The sequence below is a fragment of the Caenorhabditis elegans genome, chromosome X, assembly GCF_000002985.6.
Source record: "Caenorhabditis elegans chromosome X".
NCBI classification, from domain to species: domain Eukaryota; kingdom Metazoa; phylum Nematoda; class Chromadorea; order Rhabditida; family Rhabditidae; genus Caenorhabditis; species Caenorhabditis elegans.
The window spans coordinates 2,283,761-2,299,463 of record NC_003284.9 but is presented as its reverse complement, the minus strand read 5'-3'; the positions used below and the strand labels follow the sequence as shown (position 1 = coordinate 2,299,463).

The 15,703-nt window shown below is 33.9% G+C and overlaps 2 protein-coding genes and 3 non-coding genes across 5 annotated transcripts; 4 read left to right on the top strand and 1 right to left on the bottom strand.

Moving 5' to 3' along the window:
• Positions 1 to 1,270: 1,270 nt before the first annotated feature.
• Positions 1,271 to 4,714, bottom strand: T10H10.2 (Sulfhydryl oxidase; the record flags this gene model as incomplete). Its single annotated transcript, NM_076018.4, has 11 exons — positions 1,271 to 1,739; positions 2,083 to 2,207; positions 2,258 to 2,540; positions 2,589 to 2,775; positions 2,817 to 2,942; positions 2,988 to 3,136; positions 3,183 to 3,282; positions 4,065 to 4,219; positions 4,264 to 4,437; positions 4,487 to 4,565; positions 4,611 to 4,714. 11 exons carry the CDS (start codon positions 4,712 to 4,714, stop codon positions 1,497 to 1,499), a joined length of 1,725 nt encoding a protein of 574 aa, NP_508419.1. The 3' UTR covers positions 1,271 to 1,496.
• A 303-nt stretch (positions 4,715 to 5,017) lies between these two features.
• On the top strand, positions 5,018 to 5,134 carry T10H10.7. The gene has a single exon (NR_070474.1). It is a non-coding gene; the product is annotated as an Unclassified non-coding RNA T10H10.7 (non-coding RNA).
• A 1,895-nt stretch (positions 5,135 to 7,029) lies between these two features.
• Positions 7,030 to 7,167, top strand: T10H10.6. Its single transcript, NR_070473.1, has one exon. It is a non-coding gene; the product is annotated as an Unclassified non-coding RNA T10H10.6 (non-coding RNA).
• An 809-nt stretch (positions 7,168 to 7,976) lies between these two features.
• T10H10.4 lies at positions 7,977 to 8,115 on the top strand. Its single transcript, NR_070472.1, has one exon. It is a non-coding gene; the product is annotated as an Unclassified non-coding RNA T10H10.4 (non-coding RNA).
• Positions 8,116 to 12,271: 4,156 nt separating this feature from the next.
• On the top strand, positions 12,272 to 15,466 carry sav-1 (Protein salvador homolog 1). Its single transcript, NM_076017.8, has 9 exons — positions 12,272 to 12,372; positions 12,435 to 12,672; positions 13,529 to 13,621; positions 13,938 to 14,027; positions 14,433 to 14,533; positions 14,579 to 14,759; positions 14,812 to 15,004; positions 15,062 to 15,150; positions 15,224 to 15,466. The coding sequence occupies exons 1-9, from the start codon at positions 12,276 to 12,278 to the stop codon at positions 15,309 to 15,311; spliced, it is 1,170 nt and encodes a 389-aa protein (NP_508418.3). The 5' UTR covers positions 12,272 to 12,275; the 3' UTR covers positions 15,312 to 15,466.
• Positions 15,467 to 15,703: the final 237 nt, after the last annotated feature.

Sequence of the window (15,703 nt, the reverse complement as noted above, 5' to 3'; positions counted from 1 at the left end):
GGAAGCTGGTCAATGTAATGCAGTCATCATGCGCACGGTCTGCGTGTCCGCGCGTTTTCGGCTCACTCACGGCTTTCCGGACAGCTCGCGCGAAACCGCGCACAGAGCGAAAACCCAAGACGACGGCAAGCCGGGGAAAACGACAAAAATAGCTCTCATATGGATGACGGTGCACAGGAGCAATTGTATTTGCTCTGGATTTTTGTCATTTCGGACCAGTCAAACTTTTTTTTGCTGGGAGAAACGCAGGGTTAAAAGGAAAATGTCTAGATTTTGAACCGCTGTCCGAGATCAATATGTTTAACGGAAGATAAAGATCAAGTTCAAAACATTAAGGTTAAGGTTTTTGGATGTGCCGATTTCAAAATGACAAAGTAAGAGATAGTAAAATAGTAAAAACGTTTCCAAATAGGAATTTAATTTTTAAAGCTGTTAAGAAATTGCATTAAAATATGGATATTGCGCCAAAATGACCAATTATCATATGTAGTAAAAAGTTCAAAAAAAAATTATGCATTTTATATTATTTTTTTCTAAAATTGAAAAATCTCATTTTCTGGCACTTTTATTATTAATGTAAAAACATTGTATTCGTTGCGGCAGTGCTATAGTTTTCTCAAAAAGCGGCAAAAACTCAGTAATTGCCACTTTTTGAATATTCAAAAGTTTCGAAAAAATTTTTTAAAGTTTTACCGTGATTTTTGGTTATTTTCGCACCATAAGAGTGAGTTAAGTTAACAATTTAGCGCTACTCCATCTTGAATACTTTTCAAGATGGGCAAATGCCAAAACAGTCGAAAGGTTGTCAGATTTTTTGGAAATATCCCTCAAACAATTTGGTAATTAATCAAATTTACAAAAAATTGAATTTTTGGAGTAATTTAGAGGTTCAAATGTGATTTAAAGTAATAAAGTAGTCATTACGATGTCAGAAACAAATATTGGAAAAAAAATCAAACTAACAAAATTTATTTTTTTTTTAAATTTTGGTGATCGATTTCCAAAATTATAAGTTGCAAAAACTAATTGATTTCTACTTTTTCAATGCAAATAAAAAATACTTCAAAATTTTTCGAGAAGTTTTGCTATGATATTTAGAGCAATTTTCTCCACGTTTGAACTAAAATTATTTTAAAAAAAGTAGCTCACTTCAAAATGTTTCCGATGTGAGTTTACGCATAAAAAGTGAAAACGCCCTGACTTTCTTATCACTTTTCTTCAACTTTTTCTCACAAAACTATTTCTCAAGAGCAAACACACTATAATGGATAGGTAGAAATACGTTTATTCAGGAATAAATAGTTATGGCAAGATGATAAATGCATATTATGATTTTTAAAAATTGCAATATTAAATATAGTCTTAAAGTCTTCAAAAAAAAAAAACAATCTGTCTATGTGGAGAAACCTCCTGGAATATGTTGGACGGTGTGGGAGATGAAAGGTAGCCAAAGTTGTGAGAACGGAATGGGGAGAGGAAAAGTGGAAGTCGTCTAATCAGTTCGATTTGATAAGAGTGGAATTGGTGAATGGTCGAATTCTGGAGTAATAGTCAATGAGGAAAGGTTGAGTATCATCTTCGTTCAAGAATCCTTTTGCGTTACAGTCTACACACAGGAATTTGGCCGGGAATTGGTATTTCGGGAACTTTGGATCTTCAGTTTCTCGGCCGTGTAGTCTGGCGTTCACCTTGTTGTGAGCCTTCCATAAGTACAGATAAACATCTTCAGGGCGGCGAACCTGAAACATTATTTTGTAGAAACTTGCTCTCAATGTTTTTGTTTCGTATTGAAGGTGTTAAGGATTTTTTACTTTTTGGGAAAACTTTAGCATTGTCACATGTTTGAATCAGTTGTTGAATATTAATATTTGAAACATAAGGTGACCATAAAACTTGAGGAAAAAATAAAGTTTTTTAGATCGACTCACAAAAATGTGGCACTAACTGAGATTTTTCCAAATTTCAAAAAAATCATATATAATTATTTTTTGAGTTTTCTAACTATGACATTTGGTCATCGTAGTGCTATAGGCATGCTCTCCAGCTAATGACCAACTGACGATAATCCACTCTTAAACTTACATTAGCTTCAATTTTAAATGTGTCAGTGGTCATTTTCAAGAAATGATCCCTACAGTGATTGCATCCAAAGAATGAGCCGACCCAATCACGAATTGATTGGAGTGGTGGAAGTGGAAGGGTAATATCTAAATTTTACTGGATTGTATTAACAGCTATATGTAGTAAATCCGGTTACCATTAGTCTTATTTTGCCAGTTCTTGAATGCAGAAACTGTGAGAGCATGGAATGTGGTCCACAAACCACATGTGTACCCTCTGTATTGAGTCGATGACCCGGCACAGTGTTCCCAGTTTGTGTTCAGTGGGAAAGGATGGCCAGCTTCTTCTTCTGCGGCAAGGAACTCTTTTTGCCAGTCCTCAACGCTTATTGGTGCTTCCAGGCCCTTCTCAGCGATAAAATCTCGTAGCCTAGAGAATACTCTTACTGCACGGCTAGATCTGTCGAGATGGAGTACTGTCTGGAATTTACCGATTTTAAAATTACCCTTATAGAAATGTCTACTCACCGAATTATCACTTGCTCCTTCAATTGTGGTTGTTGGGAAGGTGTCCGCCAAAAGTGAAGTAAACTCGTAAAGTGCAGAAAGATTGGCAGCTTGAAGTGGTGCACCTGTTCTGGCTGACTCTCGGAATAATGCATATCTCATGGCTTTCAGCATATCTACTTCGGACACGAAATAATTAGGTTTGCATCTGAAACTGGGACTATATTAGAATATAAGGCTTGATCTTACAGTTCAGGATTTTTGTTGCAATCAATTGTTTTATTCTTTCGGCTACTGAAATGAATTGTTTGCAGGTGGTTGTCGGTGGGCTTTCCAAGGAATTGATCAATCTCACGGAGTAAGAGCCGACGAAGTCTGGATATTCAAGACGTTGAATAAAACTTTTTTCAAACTACTTACTCAGCAATCAAAACTGGTTTACGCTCGCCGCGCTTAAAAATGGCTAATGATGGGAAATCGGTGATCTTCAACGCTTCAGCGAGTGGGTGGCTCTTCAAGCATCTTCGCGCTACGAGACGATCACGGTTTCCGCTGAGGTCGAGAAGAAGCTAAAATGTTAGTGGGTTTTAGAAATTATTTTGAAAGAAACTTTACCTGAGCTCCAGTTAAACTCGCTTGGTTGGTTTCAAAAATAATGGCAATATGATTGGCAGAAGATGATGACTCGTTCCAAAGTTCTCCATATGTGACGACACTGAACACAAAAGAAAGGTTTCAAGACGGTTCATAGTTATGAATATTGAATCTAGCTGTTGGATAATTTGAGAGAATTGCTCAGGCTTGCAAGGAACTGGAGCTTGGTCCTAGATCTAGTACGCGTCTTAAAACATCTAAGCATTAAAACCCTAACTGGAACAGAAAAATTATGTGCCACCCCAGCACGCGATGTCAGGCTGTACCATCAGTTTGCATGCACTGCACACGAAAGGCGGGAAAATATTTTTTAAAAGTTTGTGACGTCACAGCGCATTTCAAAAAATTGTTTTCAATTTAAGCGGAATTTTTTATAATTTTTCAAAAAAACATTTTGTTAATTGACATTATTCGTTTTTTATTGTATTTTGCTAGAATATCAATTTTATAAATTAACAAAGCTGTTTGAAAAATTATTTTAAAAGGTTTGAATAACATTAAGGTTTAAATTGAAAAACAATTGTTCGAAACGCGATGTGACGTCACAAATTTTCAACAAAAAAAAATATGCTCCCGCTCGTGTGCAGTGGAGCGCCAGCACAAATGCGCTCTACCGATCTGACGGGATCTACTTTTGGGTTAATAGTAGCCAGTTTACATAGCCTTCACTGAACAGGTAAAAACGTAGTAAGTAATTGTCCGTGAGCTATTAAAGACGTACGAATCTGAGTTTTGTTACTAAACAAGACTTCAAATTTTCAATTACTGTTTCGTCCATATCCCGGGTGACTATAATTATAGTCCACCCTGTACACTTTCTCAAAACACGATTTTGCAACTCACTCCTTCAAGAAATCAAATGTCGGCCATTCCGGGTATCGGTTGAGTGCATAATCATCCATTACTGCCTTTGTAAGTTGCCCTCTCATTTCAGAAACCGTTGAGTATGGTTTAATTTGAGATCCTTCCGTGGAGTTCAAAGAATCACGAGGGAAATACTGAAAGTTTACTGTTTAACGAACTTATTTTTCAAAACAAAAACCTTGATTAATGGGAAAAATCGAACTCCGTTTGATCGACACACTGGCTCATTCACTGGATCAGCACAGTTGATTGCAGCAATTTTTACAATATTCTGCCAGCCATCAACATCTTTCGCAAGGTTTTTGTAGGTTGGAGCAAACGCTCGGCAGTGACCACACCAGTCGGAGTAGAACTGAAAAACATTTTGTCTGTAAGAAATAAAAGTTTCAATTTTGTACTACCTCTACGAGATATCCTGCAGCGCCGGACTGAGCACCAAAAATGGTATCATTGAAAGTTGCTTCATCGAGTTGTAAAACGCTGAATATATTGTATGAAACAATAAAATGCAAATTTTTTTGTTACCTGTCTTCAGGGGAATACAATGTGGGATTTGCACCTTTCGGGTGATAACCATATGTAGCAATGTCTGCCAGCACCGGTGTTATTAAGAGGATTAACAGGAACATCTGGAAATATCATGAGTGAGGGATGAGTTGGAGAATGAGTGGGAGCAAGTAGGAGCAAAAAAAAAGAAAAAAATAAGACACGAGGTGAGGGTTCATAGAAGTGGTGTTCCCCGGAAAATCATTTGATAAATAACAGAGAAAATCCAAGTGCACACGAAAAACAAGTTGTTTTCTTTTTTCATTGTCGTTTTTTTCCACAGATCAGCAGGGACTCAAGTTTCTAGTGACATGCTTTTGAATGCAAGTATGTTGATTCCAAACTCTACGTCACGTTTTATAAGGACACGGAAAGGCGGGAATTGGAAAACGGCTGTTTTGAATATATTTGAATTTAACGGAGAAGGAGGAGGGCACCAGCAGCTGCAGACACTCTGTTAACAAACATAGTTGGACAACTGGAACAGTGCAAACAAAAACACAAGTGGGAAAGAGGATCTATCAAATGGAAAGAAGAACTGTGAAATGCAAGAAAAGCGAATCATAAAGTGAAACGAATACATACATATTAAAGGTGGAACTAATCAAAGAGATAAAATTGAAAGATGTGAGGAGTGACTAAAGAAGTTTCACTGATAAGAAGGTCGTTTGAAACCAACGGAACCAATCTGAGTTATATATTTAGTCAACAAAAACTCTATGAATATTACTGAATTCAAAATCTTTGAAAAATTAATGAATCTTATAATTAAAATAGTGTTGAATAGAAAAATGAAGTAATGTAAAAAAAAATTTAAATCAATGTTTTGATGTTATTTTCATTAAGCTAGATTGTGTACAGTATTAAAAAATTGCAAAACTACTACTATACTTTCTCTATTAGTGATGCACATCGTTGCTCAACTTTGGCTGCATAAATTTATCCTTAGTTTTGATTCAAAAAGTGTCAACTGAAAAAGTAATGTTCAACCATTTCTTTTAGTTTCGTTTACTGATATTTTTAAAATCAACAAAAACCTTTCATGATTAAGTGCTGCAGTAATAGAAAACATATGGTATTTACTACTTCTAAGAACAGGTTATTTTTAAATAAAAAAGGTTATAAATAAAAAACCGCAAAAAAATTCTTGCTTTAATTGAAAGAAAATAGACCGTAATGACCAAATAAAGTTGAAAAAATATTTATGCAATTTTTTTTATTTTTTGAAATTTTTTTTTTCAATTTTGCTGCCCTTAAAGCAATTGAAACAAAAGCAACAAAAAAAACTTCTGAATTCCTTTTTTCTTTAATATTTTTTGTAAATCACAGTTTGCCAATTTTTCAGCCAATTTTTCCGTAAAGAAAAATTGATTACCAAATATAAATTCAATAAAAACCTAAAATTGTGCTAAATATAAACCTAAATTTTCCTTTTTTTTTAAAGGAAAAATGTCGGGAAAATTGACAAACTGTTTTTCATATCAAATTTTTAGCAAAATAATCAAGAAAGTCTCATGTATTTGCTCAGCAGTGCAAAAATTTCAAAAATGACGTCACTTTGATGAGCGAAAATCATTATCACGCTTCTTTTATTTTTTCCACACTAAAATAGAAACAGAAAATTCCTACAAATTATGTGAAAATTTTTTTACAACGTTTTTGATATTTTCTTAGAGCGCTGTATACATCTATATTTTAAATTTGTGGTCCTAAAAACAGCCCTCGTATTAATTTCAATCACATTTTTTTCAGATCGGAAATTTACAAAATTCACAACAAAAAACTGTAATTGAACAAAATTTAAGAATATGAAAACATGTGTTTACTACTATTTTTCTCAATTTAAAATAATTGGCAAACTACAAAAGTGATACTCATAAATTTGTTACTTGGATAGGTGGTTGATATAATATCGTTGAACTCTACATTGATAGGTTCACCTTCGTCATCTGTCAGAAAAAAAACTTGCATCTGTTGAAGGAAATGAGATCACAGAACGTTCAAAACAAGAAAAAACGGTTGATACAGAAGATCAAACCATAATAGTTTCTAGAAATGCATAGTTAATTTCATAATGAATGAACAACCTCAAAAACAAAACAGTACGTGAAAACGATGGGATAAGAAAAGGAAAAAGAGAATCGACAAGACTGAGAACCTAAAAAAACTTGCGACTTTGAAAGCCTACCCCCCATAACAATTTGTATGCATTCGATATTTGCGGGAAATGGCCGAAAGAGGTGGGGGCAGTCGGGATGTCAATCGGTCAAGAACCGGAATTGATTATTTTGCCGGAATCTACATCGAATGTCGTTTTTTTTTTGGTCTCAGTTTTCTTCACACTTTGCCGTAATCTATTATCTGGCAAACATTCCAATCAAAATTAGAAATAGAGCTCAAGATAGAATAGAACAAGACCACTGGAAGGTTCAAGTTTAAACGTGAACATATAAAATGAAGGTAGAGAAAATTCTTTTGCTTTTTTGTTGATAGAAAATATCAACATTTTTATGAGGATACTGAAATATAAACATTTTGCCTCCTTTCACCCATCCTTTTTGCTTTTTTTCATGTTGCCTGACCTTAGAGTCCAGAGCACACGAACTTTTCAAGGCACGCTCTGACACGAAAACTCAAAAATCAAGGCTTGAGAAGGTTTGAAGACAACATCTGACATGTACATGAGTACTGAAGAAGTGCGAGTAGAAAAGGAATGAAGATGTGAGAAAGAGAAAGAAGAAACAACATTTTTCTAGAGTGGTGGTGGGTGTGAACTTTTATAGTGTGTGTGTGTGATATATGCATTCTTTTGTCAGAAAATGCATTTTCTGCAAATGTTTCTTAGAAAAAATAGTTAGTTATACGGGTTACACAAAAATGGAATAACACTATGTTCTTGGACAAATCTGTTTCGAATGTGGACTACGGCCGTGTGGTAAAATGCTTTAAAACAATTTTTTATAGTGCTAAAACAAATGAATATCATAACTAAATATTATAAATTTTCAAAAAAAAATTGAAAATGTATTATTTGAAATCAAAAAAGTGTGAACAATTTCTGGAGAAATCTAAAGCATTGTCACATGCTGGAACTTCTATAACTTTGAAATATGAGTGTTCATATCGACGACTTTCAAAAAACTGGTGAAAACTGAATTTTCACAAGAAACAAAAGAAATTATGTTAGCTGAAATCTAGATACTTGCCACTTTCTGACAATTATGAAAAATGTTTGATTGAAATGTTAAATTACATATCGAGTCTACAAACAATTTCGATGAACAGAGTAACTGTAACTAAGGAAAACATGTACATAAAACACATTTCAAGTTGTGAGGAAAAATAATGAAACACCAATTTTTGGAGACAAGTGCAAATAGGGGTGCCGAACGGTTAACGCTGTCTCTCTTGACTTGCGCACGCTTCATTCTTTTCGTTTCCAGTTGATACCGTTGCCCCCAAAACACAAACAGAACAATATCGAAAGAGTGGGTCAACTTGCAGGAGAGTTGAAGGAGGAAGAACACACAAACACACACTTTTGTTCAGGCTTGTTTGGTGTGACAAATCACAGAACGATTGACCGTCCCGTCGGCATTAAGGGTCAATCCCGAAATAGGCTACTTCAAGGCAAACTTGATTGGAGCAGACAGTAAAAATTTGCACAATGGGTGATCGGATGAACAAGTGCTCTTTTCTCTTTTTTTTTCTAATATTTTAAGGTCAAAGCAACAGGAATTTGATGATTCATGACAGGACAAACAGTGGAAAAGAAGACAGAATGATAAACTTAATCAGCTTAGAAGATTTGCGCGACTTGGTCACGGTTAACAAAAAACATTATGAATTCAATTTTCATAAAACTCAAAAAAAAATCATAATTTTTATTTTCTAAGCGGTTTCCATGATTTTTATTTTTTTCAGATGTTTTCAGCGCAATTTTTCGAATGGTTTTAATGACGCTCAGAATTTTGACCATACCCGTACCAATTTACCAAATTTACCAAATACCAAATTTACCATACAATATATGATGCAAAAATGACCAATTATTATAGTAAAACTATTTTTAAGCAACATTTTTAAAGTTTTTAATTGACAGCCAAAAAATGCCAATTAATGAATTTTTGCCACTTTTCGAAAATTTCAATACCTAAAATGTTTAAATCTTATCATTTGAAACCTAAATAAATTATAAAATTCGGTACTTGTGTATTAAACTCCCCCAATTTTGAAAATTAGTCAAATTTCCATTAATTTATTCGTTTAAATTAAACGTATTACCCATTTTCCTCGTTAGGCTTAGGAACGGTGTTTTCCTAGGCCTGAAATTCCACACGTTTTTATTTTATAATTTAAAAAAATTTATTTTTAAAATGGCAAGGGTATAATACACAAGTACCTAAAATTCAAAGGTAAATTTTGTGTGGATCGACGACTTAAAAAAGTGGCAAAAATATGAGATTTTTCCAAAGTTCAAAAAATCATAAAATATTTACATTAAAACATTTTCATATACCGTATATATTCTCTATTAAATGTTCCTGTTTTTTTGTTTTCGTTTCCTTTCAGTTAAAATGTTTTGTGTGTAAAACTTACAAAAATCAAAAGAAGAACTCTGAACAATAAGTCTGACAATTTCGCCTTGACAATATCCAGGTAAAAAATGTTTAAAACCTATTTTTAATCATTTACACATAGTTATCAAACATCTCGATATACATGTTTACCTTGCAAAGTCCCTGTCTGACCACTCGAAAATTCGCCCGCAAATCTTCTCGACGTCATTTCTATCTTTCAAAGTTTTTTTTTCGTTGTTCTAATCCCGGCGTTCTCGATAAATTTGCAACAAATTGCCCACTACGCGAACAGTATCGAGGGCGGCAGTACGAAAAGACATTCAGATGGGATCTTAATGATGTTCGTCATGTTTTTACGCCGTCTTCTTCCACTTCAACGCCTTTTTTGCTTTCTTTTCTTTCAAAACGTCGGTATGCAAATTTATTGAATGACGGGAAAATAAGGTCAGGCGATAGATGAGATAACTGAGATAAGAGGAATATTCCTATCGAACACTTTTTTGCGCATATGTGTGTGTGTGTGTTTTTTTTTCAGATTAAAATGTAGTGATTGATTGCAGGAAAATGAAAAAAGTTTCAAAAAACTTTTTAAAATCCTGCTTTTAATTGTTTTTACAGATTTGCATCTAGAACAGACACACTAAATCTTCAAATAAATTTTTTCTGCAAAATAATTATATAGTTTTTCTATTTAAGTAATAATGAAAATACTAATGAATCTGGATGAAAAATTTTATGTGGGCTCAGTTTGAGGTTTGAGCTTAAAGGTTTTGAGCTTGAAGCGACCAACACATTTTTGATTAATTTTTTTATTCGTTAGAAAAGGCTGTCATTTTTTCTTGATGTCTGAAACGTTTAAAAGTAGAGTACCAAATTCTGGGAAATGTATTTTTAATTGACTTTAAATTTTCCCTTGATTCTGAATATCGATGTGAAAAAAATCAAAAAAATTTCTCTGATTTTATATTTAAGTTTGAAATCATGTTTTTCGTTTGTACCCGCATCATTTTTTTCAAATGCGCGCCCAAAGAAATTCGCATTGGAGCGCGCATGCATCGTTCAATTTTCTTTGTTTATTTTATTTAATTTCGCTGAATTAAAAACGATGCAAGCGCGCTCCAATGCGAATATGGGAAAATTTGAAGTCAATTCAAAATATTCCGCAGATTTCGGTACCCCACCTTAAAATATTGTTTTAAGTTCAAAATTGCAATAACAAAAACCGCAATTATTTCTGAAAAAGAAATATGTAATATTTTTTGACAAAAATTAGCATTTTTGTATTTCAAAAACTCATTCGATTCAAGCGTTCTATTTGGTTTTTTATTATGCTTAAAAAAAACTAAATTTTCATATTTTATTTTAATGTTTTACTAATTTTTTATTATATTTAAAATTTTACCAGGACGTGGGCGTATCAAGAAATACGCCCAAACTTTCGAATTAGATAACACTTGTCTTGTGTACATAACACTAATATTCAAGAAATCGATATGTATTGTGTGATGAATCACAAAACTGGAATGTGACATGGTTTTCTAAATGATTATCATCACTTGTAACCCTCCATCATTTCTTTACAAACCCGTCATATCAGAGCAACATGGCTTGTCTTCTTCTTTTTTTTTGTTTTTTCTTCACCGGTTTTCTGCTCAGTTCTTTGCGTTGCCCAAACATTTTCGACAATAACTTTAGCTCAACCAAAACACAACTACACATGTTAGACAAAAGGCGCATAAATGTACATGCTTGTACATACACACACAAAAGTTGTTTCTGTGAGGCAAACTTTTCAATTTCTCTATTCTCCCTTTTCGTATTGTTCCACCATTTTCGCAATTAATTGCAACGGTAATTGTTTTTGCATAAGATGTAAATAAAACATTACATTATATCACATTCCACCTCTTTCTTCCAATTCTGCGCATTCCAACGCATTTCCTCCCTTTTTATCTATACTGCTGTCCTGGTATAGGCCTAGGCAGGCAGTCCTCGCAGACGCTTATAATAGTCATTAAAAACGCGAGACGACGGGTTGCATAGTAGAGACATAGACAGAACTGTACTACTTATCTACATCTCTGCGTCTTTCATTCATTTTTCCTCTACACAACGTTGTGTCGCTCTTGTTCGGTTCTCATCACGTCTTAGAACGCCGAGTTGGTTGACACCGGCACATTCACACAGACAGCGACACACTCACATACACACAATACGCCAGTAACACATGTTGCTGTTTTGACTCTCCGGGATGAGTTCACTATTTTTCCGCGTCACTTTGATTTTTCTCCCCTCACTGACATTGAGCCTTTTATCATCGTGAAGCTGCTAGGAGCTTCAAGTTTGTTACATTCCTTTGATTTTTCTCTATCTTATCGTTCTTAAAAATTTTTTTTTATTATTTGCCGATTAGTCACAATTTTTTCTGTTTTAATTTTGAAAACCGTATCACTTTCAATTGGGTCACGCGAGACGTTAAAGGTGGTGTAGTCGAATTTTTTTATTGTTTTATTAGAATTAAAATTGTCTGAAAACACCGAATTTCATAATGAAACTTCTTGAAAATTTTTCAAAAAAACGTTATAATGGCTCTAAAAATGGCCTAATATTAGTTAAAATTGGAAATTTGACCGACTAGTAGCGGCTGGAAACAATTTTTTTTGGAATCACCGTCAAATTTTAAGTATACACGTCAATTGTCTTGCGTTTTCAACAGCCGCTGTGACATTGAAAAGTCTGTCAAATTTCAAGTTTTAACTAATATTAGGCCATTTTTTGAGCCGTCATAACTTTTTTTAAAAAAATTTTCAAAAAGTTTCATTATGAAACATGATGTTTTCAGGCAATTATAAGTCTAATAAATCGATGAAAAACTTCGACTACACCACCTTTAAAGCAAATTTTATTACCACACATTTCGAATTTCCAACAAGAGTTTAGATTTTTTGTCGACTGTCTAAAAATGCATAAATTCATAAAAAGTGATGGCAAAAACTTCTCATCTTTTTATTTGTCTTTCTGCTTTCGTTTCAAGACCCTATTCAATTGTTTTTCTGTTTGCAGTATGCTATTCTCTCGAAGGAAACCTGTAACGTCGGTAGAAGGAACACAGGGTAAATACGTGAAACGAGAGAGCCCACCAACAGTTCCGTCACTGGCAGGTATTTGATTTGAGCTTTTTACAATTTTTAGCGTATGAATTATAAAAGTGCACAAATTTTAGCAACTGCTGTGAGCAGAACTCGAAGAAGTCCTATTGCCGCCTCGACACTGATTTTGTCATCCGTACCCCCACCACCAACAAGTACACCACCGCCTGAAATTCAGATGTATCATTCGGAAAATCCAAGTGTCGAAGAAGCCGATGATCTGGATGATATTGAGCATCAAGAAGACTTTTTCGATCTGAATGATTTGAAGGAAATGGAATTTGAAAGACTTCATTCAAGATCTACGGCTAGGTTTGGTTTTTTTTTGGTTTGAATATTTTTGAAAAAGCGTCATTGTGCTTACATGCATCCGTTTTTCTAGTGACTCAGATTCAAATCATATTAAAAGTCAATGTTGGAATCGAAACGAAACAATGCTTTGTTTCGTTTTTTTAGAATATGACATTTTTTTGGTTTTCCATGAAAAAACTCGTACAAAAAAGCACTATCAAGCTATTAAAGGTATTGTAGTCAAATTTTTTTATTGCTTTATTAGACACGGACATGTTTCAAAACACCAAACTTCTCAATGAAACTCTTTGGAAACTAATAAAAAAAAGTTATGGCGACTCAAAAAGTGACCTAAAATTGTTTAAAATTTGAAATTTAACCCACTTCTCAATGTTCCAGCAGAGGGAAACTAAATTTTTTGAAATCAAATCGATTTAGGTAGGTTTGTTTATGGCCTATGGTGGACCAGATTTGGTAAAATTTGGTAACTTTTGGTCCTCCATCGATTTTAAATGTACCTAAAGCAAGTTGAAAACGGAAGATGATCAACTTGTATACCCGACATTGATCGGTGATTTCAAGAAAGTTAGTTTCCAACCACTGCGACATTGACAAGTCTGTCGAATTTCAAATTTCAAATTTTGGATCAATATTTGAGCCGCCATAACTTTTTATTGAGAAGTTTTCAAGAAGTTCCATTTTGAAATTCGATGTTTTCAGACAATTACGAGTCTAAAAAAACAATCACAAAAATTTCGACTACACCACTTTTAAACCATAACACGCACAATTATTTGAGCTGCTATTTTAGTAGGCACCTTTGTACTAAAAATCCCCGTTGTGATAAAAATTTTAAATCTGAGTTTTCACTTTCCAGTGAAAACGATGTCTACACGGAGCCATCCGACGAGCCGTCTACTTCATTTGGAGCACGAAACAACTACGTACTCTCTTCAAGAAGCTTCAACAGGTAAGCGGTTATTATAAAGCACTGACAATTTTTAAAAAGAACTAGAAGCAATATTGTTATGCAAATTTTATTCAAATACGGGTTTTCCAAATTCAAAATCACAACGGAATTCAGTTTTCTGCTGGAAAAGTTATTCAAACTACTAAATTAAAAACTAAGGTGAAAACCCCCTACTCTTTTCTTTTTTGAAGCAAAAACAAGAACCATGGAGGACGTCAACTTGACCTTAGATTGCCGTGTCGTACAATTTAATCGGTTCTCAATGAAACGACGGTGATATCTTATTAATATTTATGATAATTTGGATATTTTGTAGAGGAGCACTGCGGTATGTTCCAAGGAAGTCACTGACAGCCTCACACTCGATTGGTAATGTAGAACAGGGCACACGGGAACTCAGCGTGATGTAAGTTTTTTGCTTTAAAAATTTGTTAACGAAATTCGTAATGAGACTTTTTTTTTGCTTTTGCGATTTTGGTAATTTATTTTACGTTTAGTTTTCTTCGTTGATCGGAAACTAAAAAAATTTGTTTTTTATCTCATATTTTAGAATTTAAGGTAAACATATCATCTTTTTATTTTTTGAAATTTTTAAAGTACCATAAAACAATTTAAAAAAAGGTATTTTTTCAATTGTTCCGGATTTAACAAATATTGAAAAATTTTTCAAATTTTTTAATGAAAAGTTTGAAGAGTATTATATTTTTCATAATTTCAAAAGTATAATTAAATAAAAAACTAATTAAAAATAAAAAGAAAAAGATTCGCCCTTGAAGGAAAATTAGTCTGCATTTATATATAGTATTTTCAGTGAAAAAAGGCTGGCTTCCCCTCAACCGCCAAGATTCCAATCGCTTCAAACTCTTCCCAGTGAACATTTGATGACAATTCAACAATATCGATCTTCTTGTGGTAAGTTTCTGGTGTTAAAGAACTGCTTGGAAATTATGTTTTTAGACTGTTCAAGTGATATTCCACTGCCGGAAAACTGGGCTGTAGAATTCACCACAGAAAACCAGCCATACTACGTTGATCATGCCAACCGGCGAACTCATTGGGTTCATCCTTTTGTTCATGAAAGTCTCAAGCCTGGATGGAAGAAGTTTTTCGATCCGGAGAAGGGAGTTTTTTACTATCAGTGAGTGAACAAGCTTTTTATTATAGCGAAAGAAAAACAATGTTTGTTTCAGTGAAGAAATGAAGAGAACACAATACGAGCACCCTGGTATATCAAATCCAATTTTTCGAACGGAATCTGTAAATGTTGCTAGCCGCTCCCAAGTGGATTTGAATGCCAATCTGCACATTATAGAGGAGAAAGAACTGCCACCCTGGCTACTGATGTATGCTCAATCGGATTCGTCGCTGGACCACCTGTTAGAGGTATTTTTTTTTGCGAGAGCCAGAAATAATTTTTTTTGCTGAAAAATCGATTTTCAGTGGGATTTGTTCAATTTCGAGCAGCTGACGGAATACGAACACCTGATGATGAAGCTTTACAAACAAGAAGTGTTCGATATTGTGAAAAAGTAAGTAGCTCAAACAAAAAAATCTTGTGATCATCTTTTTTTTTGAAAACATCAATCATCAGATATATTTTAGATATGAGAAGAAGCGAAATGTTTTGAACCGAGAGATTCATCGACGGGATGTCTCAAGACCGCCCCCTGCGAGGATCAACGAGAATTGAAAACAATGAAACATTTCGATTTTAGTCTTGCATTTGTTTTTTTTTTGCCAATTTGTGTGTTGGGATGTAGTAAGCTGCAGGTTTTTTTTGAATGCTCATTAATAGTTCAGTTGTGTAAAATTGTAAATTTCCAGAGAATAAATTGATTTTGTTTGAAAATCACGTTTTGAGGAGCCAAGACATTTCTGACCTGTTTCATGAAAAATTAATATTCGATCTGATTCAGCCTGCCAAGACTCTTTGTTTAAATTTTAATTATTCCGGGTTCTCAAAAATTGCCAGAAAAATAGCAAAAAATTGAGGTTTTCGAAATATTTACCAGAAATTCCCATTGTTTCGGAAAGGGTCAAATTTTTGAAAAATAAAATTAAACTAAATTAATATACAATTTT